Source organism: Lepidochelys kempii, chromosome 1 (assembly GCF_965140265.1).
Source record: "Lepidochelys kempii isolate rLepKem1 chromosome 1, rLepKem1.hap2, whole genome shotgun sequence".
Lineage (NCBI taxonomy): Eukaryota > Metazoa > Chordata > Testudines > Cheloniidae > Lepidochelys > Lepidochelys kempii.
Window position 1 is genome coordinate 87,208,073 of NC_133256.1, and position 15,682 is coordinate 87,223,754.

At 39.9% G+C, this 15,682-nt stretch overlaps 1 protein-coding gene across 9 annotated transcripts in view; it reads right to left on the reverse strand.

Moving 5' to 3' along the window:
- Window positions 1-4,258: 4,258 nt before the first annotated feature.
- SLITRK6 (SLIT and NTRK like family member 6) overlaps window positions 4,259-15,682 on the reverse strand; it is a 117,408-nt gene continuing 105,984 nt past the window's right edge. For 6 of the 9 annotated variants that reach the window (XM_073347610.1, XM_073347593.1, XM_073347583.1 and 3 more), the window contains 2 exons: window positions 10,686-10,830; window positions 4,259-7,239 (listed from right to left, as the gene is read on the reverse strand). In XM_073347610.1, coding sequence (XP_073203711.1) covers window positions 4,702-7,224 — 2,523 coding nt within the window. In that variant the 5' untranslated portion in view covers window positions 7,225-7,239; window positions 10,686-10,830 and the 3' untranslated portion in view covers window positions 4,259-4,701. Of the gene's footprint in view, window positions 7,240-9,219; window positions 9,296-10,685; window positions 10,831-11,071; window positions 11,873-12,984; window positions 13,117-15,682 lie in introns of those variants that run through there. The other 3 variants (XM_073347621.1, XM_073347631.1, XM_073347553.1) reach the window with 3 other exon arrangements.

A 15,682-nucleotide genomic window follows, 5' to 3' on the forward strand; every position in this document is an offset into this window, starting at 1 on the left:
ACTAAAGAGCACTTGTCCATCACATCATACCATCAAGAACCTGAACAACATCTGGTGTTTTCATTCTTTTCTTATTCTTGAGGTTAGCTGGTTTCTATCAAGTTGTGGCTTTTTCAGAAATTGCTCTGTTGTGTTAAAAAGCCAAGGCTGACTGATAGCAATGAGCTGGAAAGAGAATGTCATGCTGTATCTTTTCAGTATGGAAATTAACTTCCCAGTATTGATTCCAGTAGGTAGCTAATGTTATAGTCAATTTCTGTTTCAGAACAAGAAGGATTTACCATCTATTACTGAGGCATGATCAAGAATATCACAAACCTAGAGCACCATTAAGGGACAAATCCTTTGAAGCAGCACACAGCCTCAGTATCTGATCCCTCTTCCCTGCCCCTAATCCACCCTGGTGGGATCACACAGTGAGCCCTCACAGATCTGGACTCTGCAAGCAATGTGAAAACCCTGTAGAGCCTCCCCAAACTCTGCAAATTCCTGTATACTGGAACAACAAAAGGGGAAATAAAAGAGTGATGCCTCTTCAGAGAATGTTACAGTTGATCTCATCGTCTAGAAGTCAAATGTTTCCCCGCCCGACCATGGTGTGTTTAGCATCTCTACAAGACTAGCCAGTCATGCTAGTGTGCATGACAGAGTGCATTGTGATTAATTTTCCTCATTTTACAGACCACTATTATTTTCCCCTGTGAAACATTAGTTTTCTTTGCAGCAAATGCCTCTCTCCATTAATGTACCAGAAAGTCTTCTTGCACAGATGTCTGGCCTTCCTAGTCAGCCTCATCTCTTCATTTTCTCATTCTTCCTAGGTAACAGATCTCTAGGTAGGTGTCACACAACACCTGCCGTTATGGAAGGATCAATTTTTGGCTTTTATTTCATGTAGAGGTAGGCCTCGCCAAATCCTCAGATTGCTATCATATCAAATGCTGCTGATCTTGGGGAAAGCTTGGTTTCAGGTCTGGATCTTGTGGCTTGGATGCATCCCTGTAAAAAGTATGAACTCATATTCAGTTTGGAAATCCCTTACAAAAATGGTCAAGCAACCACATTAAAAGAGAAGAATGGATTGAAAATATTTGATTAGTCCCATATTCAATGAGCCACTTTTAATAGACTAAAAGTAATTTTATGGTTGAGTCTTTTCTGTTCAAAAGCTTGCAGAGATATCACTGTAGGTAATATATGCATATGCCATTATTAAAGAGGCTGTCAGGACACCTGTAGTAGGAAGAAAAGGGATGAAAACATATATTTGATTTTTATGTATGTTAAAAGATAAGAGGCAGGTTAAAATAATATCTGCAAGAGATTGATGTAAGCTGTGTTTCTTGAGAGAACAGATCTCTCTTGTTATTTAATACATTTTGAGTGCCAAACTGTCAGAAAAAAAATGACAGTGTAAGGTACCCTTGAGGTGCCTTAACAACATAACAGTTATGTACCTGCCAACTGCACCAATATGTCTGCTGAGGTACTGTTCTTGCACTCAATTATTAACTCCAGTACTGACATGAGAAAAAATGAATCCACTTTGTTTCAGACTGTCAGATATGTTGCACTTTCTGGCCTCTAATGTGCGATCTCAATGAAACATACAGAAACTGTTTATCTTTGGCTGTCAATGAAAAGGAGGAGAACATGCCACAACAAGAGGACACTCCATCAGACCCCACCCAATTCCCCAGAAGAGATGCATTTCTGATTGCTGTGATGGAAACATTTCAGAGAACCTTCAGCCACAGGCTTTTCCTAGCTCCTTTTTATTTATTTATTTGTTTTTAATTAGGAAGGGTTGTGGATGACATGTGCCTTACTCCAGTGATCCTTGGATGCTACAACAGCTACTTGGGGCCATTACAGCCCTCTCTAAATGAGAGCCCTCCTGAGGCTGCCCTAATTTATGCAGGGATTGAAAGAGCCCCCAGCAGACCGAGGCAGGGAGGAGGAACAAAGTTAGTCTAAAGCTCCCCTTTCCACAGCTGTGGTGAATGGAGCGCTGACACAACTGAGCATCTGAGTTGCCATGACATAAATTGTACTCAACATTTTTCTGATGCTTTCAGTCTACAGTGAAAGAGCCTATTTTCCAGCATAGTTGTCCTCCACATTCTGCTAAGAAATCTTTAGCAGCTAAATAAAGTGTCATCTATGCAAGTGGCACTTTCTGTAGTCTGAAAGCATTTCCCTCAAACAGAAGCCTGAGGGCTTGATTCTCCACAGCTCTGCGCCATAGCGATCAGAAGGCAGCATTGTACACCCATGTTGCACTGGTGTAAATTACCATACAAGGGCAGAGAAGAATTAGGGCCAACTGATTCTTCCCTGCTTCTTTCTCCAGCTTCCCCTCACCCCTGCTCTGACTTTGAAATCTCTGATAGTTGGGAGGGTTAATGGAAAAAAGATGAGTTTGAGGGAACTAATCCACCTATTTAAACTTAATTTTAATAGAATATTATATATCTAGGGCCTGATCCACAGTCCACAAAAGTCAATTCCATAAACTTCATTACATTTTTAATCAGACCCTTAACAATTTTAATTATTACAACTATCAGTACCTCTTACTACAAGATGGTTGGTGACAGAATTTATTTGTCAGTTTTCTGTAATGATTTCTTTTGAGTGAAACGATGGTAACATTATTGTAGCTGTATTCTAACCAATCACTCTGTTTCTTGCTCTCCTAGAATGCACTGTGGACAAAACTTAAACTATGTTAGGTTTTAGTCATAGCCAGAGCAAACAGCGCTTATTGTCTTGCTACTGCAATTTGATTCTTGGGAGCCAACTAGTTTTACTGTCATGGCAATGTGATGATATCAACAAAATGTTGTTATGGAAGTTTGATCAGATAACAGAAAGGATACAGGGCCAGATCCTCACCTCGTGTAAATCTCTATAGTACCACTGAAGTCAATAGCACTATGCAAACTTAAAAGCCAATAAAATGTAGTTTTCTATCAGAGATTGTGTTCGTTCAGAAACTCATATATAAGAAGTGTGGAGAACTCATAGCTAGGCAAGAAAACTGCAGTAGGCTAAACTAAAGGAAGGGAATCATTTTTTTTTGGCTCTGAATTTATCAAGTCTACAGTTGTTAGTTTTAATCTATATATTTAGAAATCTATTAATTGATTCAGCCTTTAAATAGCTGTGCAATTGGAAATCAGGAAAAAAATATTCATGTGTAGTTGATTTACAAAAGATTTGTTTTAAAAGGAGGAGAAATGCAGGTCAGATTTTCAGTTTGGCACTGTGTCAGTCATGCACAGAAACTGAATGGCCTTATTGCACAGTGAACAAGATGCTTCTGTCCACATGACAACAGAGAGAAGCTTCGTGTTTGATTCCTGAACAGTTCTAAACTTGTGCATGCAGGTCCTGCTGCCTTCTTTTTTATAAAAGTGATTTTTAAGAAAATTATATATATATATATATATATATATATATATAAATTCCATTTTTGTTTATAGTGAGCAGTTCTTTGATTTGCTTGAAAGGCACCCAAGAATTATTCCTTGTTGTGAACTGAAAAAAAATACAAAACTGTACATAATAAATAGTTAATATAAATCTAGCTAGACTTTGCTGTAAAATAAAGCTGCAGGGCTCCACACACTAAGCCACTTTTACCTCTTAACAGGAGATGCGCCTTTTTGCTGCTAATGTGTGGCAAAATGTAGAGAATTGATACAAACAACAACAAAATATCCCCCTACCCCATCCCCCTTCCCATATAGGAAAGTTACTGGCCATTGCATACTTATTTCTCTATTTCTGACAGGAATATTCAAAGCCACCACAGGAGCCAATCATATAAAAGAAATCAAACTCACTAGGTGCACTGATGTATTTACAGTTGATTCTCAGTAGCTTTCAAAATTGCCCTGGCTTATGAGTTGCAACACCAGTGATGTACAACATTTTATAGCAGCAGAACAAGGGAAGATTGTCCAAATTTGAGTAAAACTGTCAGATAGGGAAAGCAGCAGAAAGTTTTGTTGTTGTCTCTTAAATTGTTGGTAATTATATTTATACATATATTTTCCATCCACATACTGTAAAAATTTGATAAATGAAGTCCCATGTAAAAGATACTTAAATATTTGCAGGCATTGGGTGCCTATACAATTAAATATATTTCATTTTTTTTTCTTTTCTTTTTTTCTTTTTAACTGATATTTAGTATGACAAAGCTTCATTTCCTTTTGTATTTATTATAAGGATATGGTAAGTGCAGTTGTAGACAATGTTCACATATGTGGTGTATGTACTAATACCTAATCAATACATATTAACCTTTATAACTATATAATCAGGTACTTAAAAAAGTAGTCCAATTAAATTAAGAGAAAAGAAAGAAGTACAAGTAACATAAAAGGTTTATCCTAGGTTAGGTACAGAATGGGCAGTGCCATACAGGCCTTTTAACCTGGCCCCCTAAAGGAATATGGTAATCTTCCTGCCACAGTTCAATCACACAGAGATCATGTTTCACTTGGGGTAAGACATATTGCCTGCAAACTTCCCCATGGCTTCCCACAGTGATCCCTGAGTTTTTTGTTAGGATTACTGCTGTGCTTTAGTCCTGATGGATGATACATTATTATAAGGCACTTTTATTTACAATGTTCTTATTTAAAATAGAATTACAGATTTTCTGTCCCAATCCAAAGTAATGTCATTTTATGTTTGCTGTTCCAGGACTTCCAGGTAGTCAGGCTCAGCATGTAAGTTAGCTTTGAGCTCAAAATACTCATTTTTAGTCTGCTCAAGCAACACCCTTCTTGGTCTGGAGTACATTAGTGTCTCCATTAACTTTAGCTCCTCATGTGTTCCAGGATAATGTACTTCCATGTCGGGCTGGAGCTGGACAATATTTTTTCTTAGATACTCAGTGATTCCTAGCTGCTGGAGTTCTCTTTCTTTCTCAAGAATGTTTCTGTATAAAGAGCTGGCATCTTGAAAGGTCAGAAATTCAGCTGATTGGTCTGTACATTTGTACTTGACATTTGAACCTGTGAGAGGAGAATTGTTCTCTCTTTCCAGAAGACTTCTGCAGAGATGTTTGGAATCATTCACATCCTTTTCATTTCCCTCCTCCTGTTGTTCTGTCTGTTTGGGGCTGAAGGATGGACTTCGATAAACTTGAACCATGGGGCTGATCATGCGTTGCTCATAGAGAGTTGGTGCTGGCCGCTCAGTTGTATGGTGTGTTGTTTTGTGACCATACATGCTGTACTGCAGATGAACTGGGCTACTGTCCCTCATATGTTCATCTGCCTGTTTCTTTTTGTGTCTTCTCCGCCGATGCAGAACAAGGACAACTATTCCTGCTGCACAAAATACAAGCATAATAAACACAATTAGGAGCCCTAGGATTAAAACAGAAAGTGGGACAGCATCTGTAAGTGATCGAAGAATAGTGATCGCAGTATTGGTTGTTGTAGAAGAAGTTGTCACAACTATAAAGCTAGCATGGGTTGGTAGGGCTTGGCTATTTATTAGTCCTGGGCATAAGACTTCAGTGTTCAGAGATTTCAATTCTTTTTTTGCTAGGTGCCCTGGGGATTTACAGAAAATGTCACCCATCACGATGTTCTTACTCAACTTTTGTATCCACTGCTGCAGCCCAACTGAATCACAAGTACAGTCCCAAGGGTTGTCCTCAAGTTCAATTTGTACAAGCAAATCCAGTTCATCCAAGACAGTGCTCACAGGCAAATGGGTAAACTGGTTTGTTTTGAGGTTTAGCCTGGCTAGTGGCACCCCTGAGAAAACATGGGGTGGTAAAGTTTGAAGAAGGTTGTTGTTTAAATATAACACCTTAAGTTTTATCATCATGTTAAATGTCCCTGGCAAAACTTCCTTGATGGCATTGTATTCAAGATACAAATACTCAAGGTGCTGAAGACCAAGGAAGAGACTCTGACTTAACTTTGTAAGATGATTGCCATTTAGATATAGCTTCTGCAATCTTGTTAGATTCATTAATGATCCTTCTTCAAGGATTTCAATACGATTGTTTCCCAAGTGAAGCATTTCCAGGCTAGCATAGTCCACCAGATCTGATTTCAGCAATGTTTGAATAATGTTTCCAGCTAGAATAAGCTTTCTAGGATTTGGAGGAGGGGGACCTAAATCAGACAAGCTTTCGATATTTCGCTCCTGGCAGTGAATTAGAACTCCTGACAGGATATGGCTGGTGCAGTGACAGGGTACAGGACAGTATATTCCTGGAAGCTGAGTAGCTGGCTTTGTGGCATGAAGCACTAAACCTGGTTCCTTGGTAGGAGCTTTCAGGACAGGGATCACCTTTGCTGGTAGGTGACTATCACTTATAGATGTGGTTACTACCCAGGGCAAGGACCCTGAAGGATCTTCAAGTTCATTTATAGGGTTAGTGGGACAGAGCAATTCTTTTTTTAATCTTCTTAGGATGCTCCCTTTGATAATAGGAGGGCTGTTGCACACAACATCACCTATTATAGACTGGGGAGGCATGTTTTCTAGCCATATCTTCAGCTGCAGTAAGTCACAATTACAGGCCCATTTGTTGTCTTCCAGCTGAAGGTCTAGTATTCGACCAATATGCTCTAAAAAGCCTACATATGGCAGAGTCTGTAACTGGTTTCCACGAAGATCTAAGTGGGTCAATGGCACAAAGCGAAATATATTAGGAGGGAGAAACTCAATGGCATTGTCATTTAAAATAAGAACTTTAAGTCTGTTGAGTTTGCTAAAGGCACTTGCTTCAATCACGGTGATGAAATTGTTGTCTGCTTGAAGAAACTCCAGATTTTCCAGTCCCTGAAAAGTATACTCTTTAAGTATTTCTAAAGAATTGTGATTGATATGAAGTTGCTTAAGAAGACTGAGACCATTAAAAGCTCCAGGCTCAATATCTACAATATTATTAAATCCAACGTGTAGTGAGATAGCATTGATGAGGCCAGCAAAATCATTCATATGTAACATGGTCAAGCCATTGTTCAGCAGGTTAAGATGGAAAGGCTGTGATGGTGGGACATTTATTTGTGATAACATTTTGATACCTCTTTCTTCACAGTTTATAATCAAGATATCATCCTTTTCTTCACAAGAACACAGATTCTCACAAGATCCTCTCGCTGAAGACAAAGAAGGCTGAGATTGGAGTAAATCCGAGGCAACCACAACTGAACATAACATAAAAATCCAGAGCTTCATTGTTGCCAGTAGGTTCTGTAAAATAAAAATGAACTGAGTGTATCATTTCATATTTAAAAAAAAACACTTGAAAGTACCCCAAGCTTACCTAAAAAACTTATCCTTAAAAAAAAGATATTGTATTCTATCAAATATTTTAATGATTCTTTAAGAAATGCAACACATGATTAGTTCTGACCATTAAATATAGCATGAAGGTCATAACACAGAAGCCCTTCAGTATTTTTAGGTTGTAACAACACAGCATGCAGGGCTCATGAAAATTATGTTCTTATTTATGGAGTGCCATATACGTACATGGTGCTTTGTAGGCAAACAAACAAGCAAACAAAAAGACAGGTCACTGCCCCAAACTGCTTCCATCAAGGTTAATATAAAATATTATATTTTCACCTTTGATGATGGGCTTGCAGTGCTGCAGTTTTTAGGAACTTGCAAGAGATAGATATTAACAGGCTACATGACTGAACAGAAGTTTCATAATAAAACAATCTCGGTTCGGTTCCAACAATCTATTGTCTATCAAATGTTTATTCAGCCAGCATGTGGAGGGCTTTTTCTTTGCCTGTTTCTGCAACTTATCTGTAAATTGAAATGGAACTTCTTCTGCAATCCTAATACCTCCAAAATTGAGAACAATTAGTGATTTTTCCTTTTGTTTAAATATGTATGTGCTGTGTTTATAGTTTAAATATAGCTGTGGGTAGATGTACATATACACCCTACCCACGCATTCATATCTTTAGAGAGATTATACACACGTTTTATACATATATGTATAATATATTTGTGCATTCAATATCTAAACTAAGTTTACTAGCAAAAAAAGAACAAGAGTGAAGTACAAATAGAAAGAAATAGGTAGGCAATATACAGTATATTGAATAGGAAATTTTCTTCTTAATAATGAATATCATTCTAAAATGCACAAAGCAAGAGATTTGTCATTAACAATTAGCAATGATGAATGACATCATCTGCAGTGTGTCATTTAAGCTATTATCTTGCAAATGATTGGTCTCAAACTTTAGGATGCATGAGAAATGCATCAGAACTGTCCAACTATTAAATCAGGAACAGAAACTGGTGAACATTATATATTTTCAATTAAGTATCTGTTTTGGCATGGTTCTCACTGAGATGAGATTAGTTTGTTACTGTTCATATGAGGGTTCTGCATGTTTCTTTTTTCATAGCAAGGTTGTCTAATTGCCAAAGAGCAAAGATACTTATTGTTGCATTAGATGAAGTCACGTCTGTTTATAATCTATTATTAAAGGAAATACTTCCACATTTCCAACAAGAAAAGGTTCCTACTCTGAAAAGATTGATTTGAAACACATTATTTCATTCAAGAATCCCCCTTCAGTGCACTATTTCTTCCAGAAGTGAACAATATTGCTTGAAGAAATCTGTGTCATAAAGGTCACTTGATCTTTTTAAGTGAGCTATTGAAACATGCTTTGCAGAGCAGAATGTCATCACACAATTAACCCGCAGAATTGCTGCTTTCTGAGGAAGTTGCAAGAATCTATGTAATTATGTTTATGAACATTCTCAGAATTTGGTCATATATTTTGGCATCCCATCAGCCATGTCTTATTCTTAGATGCATATCTTATTCTTACAGGACTACTCATTTAGGCTTCATTTAGCCTACTAATCTAGACTTCTCTTGCAACTTGATAAGAGGACTTTCACAGGAGGCACTCAGATACTACCCTTGTGAATGCTACTGAAATGCTTATAAATCAGTAAGCACCAGTTTGTGCACATTGAGTAATATCTTACTCCACAGTTGTCCCACAGATTTCAGTGGATAAAGGTGCTTCTCATCATGAGGAAAGGTGACAGAATCTGTCACTAAACTTATTTGATTCATGTATCTTTTTCAGTAGAAACAAAACATGTTTTTTGTTGGATCATAGAGTAGTTCTTGAACATAGTCTATTCTAGTTAACTGGTTTTCTAGTTAACTGGTTAAATGTAACTTACATCGTGTCTGAGCCTCTGGTTTTCCATAAAGTATTGGGAAACACCCAATATGCAGAAATCTTATTCCAAAGGATTCAGATTAATGCCACCATGATATTGTGTTCAAGAAAACTGTATTCATTCATTCACTAGCATTCTTTTCAGTAACCTAAGGTGAAAAATGAAGCTTCTGGTAACAGTTACCTATAACAAACCAATTTTGTTGCTAAGTAGCCTTTATTTTCTGTAACTTGTTTCTGTATCAGGGCACCAGCATAGTTGTGCATTGTATTTAAATTGTAGTTTTTATGAGGGCCCAGAGCAAAATCAAGTGAAATAAATCAAAATACATTAATCTGAAATGCATGTTGCATTTTAATACATATTTAAAAAATCATTTTTTTTAAAAAAATCCAAGACCTCTCATCATTTTTCAAAGATGAAAGTAAGAACATTTGTAACCAATTGGAACACATTCCTATTTTAATCATTAGCATACTTTTGCGGGGAACATTGCAAAAATTCTCTCTCTCTCTCTTGCTCTCTCTCACACACACACGCACACAGTAGAAAGACACTGGGAACTTCTACATATTTTGTAAGTATTGGGTGAGAACTGATTGGCATGTCTTTTTAAATGTTCAGTCTGTGCACACAGGAGCAAGTAAATCTAGCCTTAAATGGGCTCCACTCTTATTTTAAAATAGCAGATGCTTTACTGTAACAGATGATTAACATTGTGTTGAGAAAACTCACAGTAAAGATTGAATATACATTTTATTTTGAAATACTGGACTAATTATTATCCTGTTTCATTTAGTGAAGTGTTATAAGAAATATCAGGTGGTAACTTAGTTTTCATAACTGCTTACTGTAATTGTTCTTTTCACAGTTTTTATTAAAAAAGATTTGTGACTTCCAGAGTCTTTCCTACCAGGCAAATTTGCAGTATATATAGAAGTAGTGAGTTATGAGTCCCTTAAGGCAAATTTGCAATACGCTTGAGAAGCAGTGAAATAATAAAATCTTCTTTAAAAAAAAAAGTCTTTTTTATTTGATCTTACTCTTCATACAAATATGTGTAAAGTGAATAGGGAAGTACTCCAAAGCCTCCGGTAAAGAAAGGGGAATGTGCAGTATATAAAACCATTCAAGCCTTCTTGTTAATTCTGGATATAAGCACAGTTGGATGATGTATTTTAAGAGTAACGTCATACTTCAGAAAAACACTTCTTTAATCCATGCTACAGTCTAAAACTACTCTCTCTTTGCCAGCTGAGCGACTACATGTATTGAAAACTGTTCAGTGAAAAACGTACCCGGAACAGTGCTTGAAATATCAGTGGGTAAATCTATACAGATTTCTATCATTTAACTGTAAAGTTAACCAAAGTAATACAGAAAAATAAAATCAATTGGTGTGAAAGACCCAGAGAAAAAGTGAGGAAATTCACTTGAGATAATTAGCTAACTGGAAGCTTTCTTACCTGTACAGAAGCAACACTCCCTGACACGATCAATAATGCACAATTGGAGTAGATGTTCAAATGCAATTCAGGTTCTCTTTATAAAAAATGTACACTTTCTTCCAAATTTTCAGTTTGCTGCAAGCTTTTATACAGCTCCAGCTGCCTAAAGTTAAAAGTCCGTGTCAGAAAACAAAGTACAGAGCATTTCACTGGGAAAAAAAATAATACATAAAATCTCTCAGGCAGAGTGCACTGTATACCATCCTGAAAGCAGTTGTCCCTTTTCCTCAATTAAAATTCACAGCATACTTCCCATCTATGCTGACTTTTCTGCATATAGTTAACCATTTGCAAGCTTTTGGATGCAGTAAATAAACAAGATGTTCAGCAGAGCTTAAACTGACCCCTCTTGGTTTGTTAGATTTTTAGATCCAAGCTGCTTCTGCTTCTGTGTTCTCTCTCTTCTTTCTAGTCTTTCTTGTTACCTCAGTTTGTTATTAGTCAGATTGCCAGGGGCTGGGAGGTAGGCGTAAATAAAAAGACTTCTTGGCTTTTGGCTCAGCCTTTAAGCCCTTCCCCTTCCCCATCAGAGAGCTTTAATCTGCCAGTGTCATTTAACACAAGATACAGCTCCACCTTGGGACAGCTCAGCTCCACCTCCTCCTGCAATTTGTCTCACCTCCTCTTTTCCTGTTCTAATTGAACCTTCTGAAAATAAAATCCAGCTAAATCTTCTGTAGATCACTTAAGATCTATTAATGGCTGATTCTGCAAGACAATAAATCTCTACCACAGCTCCTGCAGCTTTTTCTGTTTGCAGACATACAGTAAATGTAAGATCTTTTTGATATGTATTTTAAATGCTGAAAATACCCCCGAACCAAATGCACAAATCCTTGTTTTCCACCCAACAGTAGCTATCATAAGACAAGGGAAAAGCTTATCTTCCTCTGGAACAAAATGCCTGTGATAATGATATGAAGGATTTATAAAAATGTAAAGCTGCACATTAGATCTTTACTCCAGTTCATGCAATGTGGTAGGTTAAATAGTTGCGAGGGGTGTGTGTGTGTATGTGTGTGTGCAGCAAAAAATGTTTATGGTACATTGGTGTTTATGGTCATAGAGTGATTGCAGCGAGTGCACTTTAAAAATCCCCCCTCTTCTCTAGTGGAGGGAGTTTCAGCTTGATTTTAATTGACTGTTTTCCAGATGTTAGGATAATATATTGGTATTAATGCACATGGTGTTGTATTATTTTTGGCATGAAACAACGTGTTTACAAAAAACGACTCTTTTTCCTTCTTGAAATCAAGCTAATATTGAGATAATATTTACTTTGGGGTTCTAAACAAGTAATTATTAATAACTGTTTATTATGTGGAAGAATGCAAGGATTGTATGTCCCAGAATTGTTATCAGCCAGATTCTGACATCCTTATTCATGCTGAGTATTGCATTACTCTATGAGTAGTCTTGTTGACTTTGTAAGGGCTATTTGTGGAGTCAAATACTATTCTATGTGACTAGGATTATCAGAATCTTGTCCAGTTGTAAGTGTACATTAATTTTAGGTTCAGCATAATTAGTTCTTCATTATTTCATTCCCTATGTATAAAATACTGTTATTTTAAAAAAAAAAAACATTTCAGAATGATTAGAGATAAGAAATAATTCATCACAAATAATGTATTCAATAGACTTTAATCCTTTTTTCTGCTTACAGATATCCACAAGCTGATCTCAGTTTATTCAAATGTATGTCTTACTTGACAACATTTGACAAACATTTTGAGAATCTTATTTAAATCACCAGATTGATTGCAAATGGTTTTCTGTGAATATACTGGGGTTCTTGGCTAGTTATGACTGGTCAAAAAAGTTAAATGATATTCTTTCTGATTTGCACTCCGGGTATGAATACTTGTGCCTAGTATTAACGTTTGCTTTTTGGTTGTTCAAGACAGTAAAACAAATAAAAAATGTTCACAGAAATAAACCACATTAATTTAAAAATTTGGCAGAGTAATCATGGAACTTTTTTGTAGTCTCTCCCGCTTCTAAAATTAATGGGCCAGTTCAGGCGTGTCAGCTGGCTTTATAAAAATATTGCCATTGACTTTTTTTCCCAAAAAACCTTTAAGATTTAATACCTGGTAAGTGATTTTTATTAACTAAGGTCTTGATCCTGCAACTGCTTCTGCATGGACAGACCCCTGAACTTATGTGCGGACAAGGTCTAATAATGTATTCATTGCAGTGAAATTCAAGTATTTCCTTATGTCTCTGTTATCTAGTAATCAAAGAAAATAATTACAACTAATGTGACTAGTGATCCTGCACTCGGGTATATGTCGATGAACTCCCACGTCCATACAGAAGTCCATTGGGTCTTCAGTGGGACTCCATGCAGTTGCAAATATCTGACCATATAGCTCCAACCACAGGACAGCATCTGTACACCTAATTTTAAATTATATAATTGAAGCTAACAAAAGGTCTAAATAAGAAAGGACAAAATCGATTGCTTTGCAAGAAAAAATTACCAGTCCAAGGAAACTTAATTTTTAAAGTACCTAATTGCAAAATGTAATTGAGAGATGTTCTCCCTAAACAGGGCTGCTCTTCAAACATTCACCTTATCAATCACTTTCACTGTTCTAAAGTTTGTGAAGCTGCACTAAAATATCCACAACTGTCAGCCTCATTTATTTCCCAAAGGACCTAAAGGTTTTATGGCACTCATTGTTCTTTACCTTTTCACAAAGTACAGTATCTTCTCCCAAGAGTGGCAGGTTTGTAGAAATTTTTGTGGTGCCCAGAACCCGCCCCCTAAACTCTGCCACCCCCACCTGCCTAAGGCTCTGGGAGGGAGTTTGGGTGGCAGGAGGAGGTTTGGGGTGTAGGCCCTGGGCTGGGGCAGGGGATAGGGGTGCAGGAGGCTTGCAGGGTGCAGGCTCTGGGAGGGAGTTTGGGTGCAGAAGAGGTGAGAGATTGGGCTCTGGGAAGGAGTTTGGGTGGGGGAAAGAGCCTGGGGTGCAGGCTCTGGGATGGAGTTTGAGTGTAGGAGGAGGCTCCGTGCTGGGCAGTGGGTAGGGGTGCAGGAGGGAGTGGGGGTGCAGGCTCTGGGATGGAGTTTGGGTGCGGGCTCTGGGCTGGGGCAAGGGGTGGGATGCAAGAGGGGGTGAGGGGTGCAGGCTCTGGGAGGGAGTTTGGGGGCAGAAGAGGATGTGTGGGAAGGGGTGGGGGTACAGGCTCTGGGACAGAGTTTGGGGATGGGAGGGGGTCTGGAGGAAGGGGGTGCAGGCTCTGGGAGGGAGTTTGGGGGTGGGACAGTGTGCGGAGGGAGGGAGTGCAGGGGTGAGGGCTGTGGGGCTGGGGATGAAGGGTTTGGGGTGTGGGGTGAGGGCTGTGGGGTGGGGATAGGGATGAGGGGTTCATGATGGAGGATGGGGCTCAGGACTGGGGCACAGGGTTAGGGTGCAGGAGGATGAGGGCTCTGGCTGGGGCTGGGGATGAGGAGTTTGGGGTTTTGGAGAGGCTCAGGGCTAGGACAGAGGGTTGGGGAGTGTGTGTGGGGGGGTGAGGGCTCTGGCTGGGGGTGCAGGCTCTGGGGTGGAGCAGAGCTGGGGATGAGTTTGGGGTGCAGGCAGGCTTCCGTGGGTGTGGAACCAGAGAGGAGGACTCCCCTCAGCCCTCTCCCCACCAGCAGCAGTGAGCTCCGGGTGAGGGTTCCCCTTTCATAGAATCATAGAATATCAGGGTTGGAAGGGACCTCAGGAGGTCATGTAGTCCAACCCCCTGCTCAAAGCAGGACCCATCCCCAATTAAATCATCCCAGCCAGGGCTTTGTCAAGCCTGACCTTAAAAACTTCTAAGGAAGGAGATTCTACCACCTCCCTAGGTAACGCATTCCAGTGTTTCACCACCCTCCTAGTGAAAAAGTTTTTCCTAATATCCAACCTAAACCTCCCCCACTGCAACTTGAGACCATTACTCCTTGTCCTGTCCTCTTCTACCACTGAGAATAGTCTAGAACCATCCTCTCTGGAACCACCTCTCAGGTAGTTGAAAGCAGCTATCAAATCCCCCCTCATTCTTCTCTTCTGCAGACTAAACAATCCCAGTTCCCTCAGCCTCTCCTCATAAGTCATGTGTTCCAGACCCCTAATCATTTTTGTTGCCCTTTGCTGGACTCTTTCCAATTTTTCCACATCCTTCTTGTAGTGTGGGTCCCAAAACTGGACACAGTACTCCAGATGAGGCCTCACCAATGTCGAATAGAGGGGGATGATCACATCCCTCGATCTGCTCGCTATGCCCCTACTTATACATCCCAAAATGCCATTGGCCTTCTTGGCAACAAGGGCACACTGCTGACTCATATCCAGCTTCTCGTCCACTGTCACCCCTAGGTCCTTTTCCGCAGAACTGCTGCCTAGCCATTCGATCCCTAGTCTGTAGCTGTGCATTGGGTTCTTCCGTCCTAAGTGCAGGACCCTGCACTTATCCTTATTTCCCCCCCTCTCTCCTCCAGCAGCACACTCACCCCGAACCACTGTCACTGCATGTGCTCCTAAGGCCCCTCTCAGGTCCAGAAAACCCCTTGCCTCCTCTGTGGTGGGTGCGGGGGGTGGGGATGCTGCCATCATGTGTGTGCCCCCTCCCCTGCTGCTGCCCCTCACTGTAGCCTCACTGGGGGTGAGGGATGGGGCTGCCCCTTGCCCAGTGTGGGGCAGGAGAGGTGACTGTGGGCTGGGGGGCCCCCTGTGCTGGTGGAGTGTCCTGTCGGAAAAGTGAAGGGTTCGAGGCAGAAGGGCAGGGGCAGGGTCAGCCTGCCCTGTCACTAGTGGAAGGGGAGCACTAGGACCCTGTGGTGGCAGTTGATGCCCGGAGCCAGAAGAGCGGAGGCAGCATGGAGCTTCAGGGGAGAGGCAGGGATGCTCCAGGGGCCTGGGGGAGGTGCACGGGGGCAGCAAGTGGGGCCGGGACACACTCGGAGGAGGTGCGGGGCG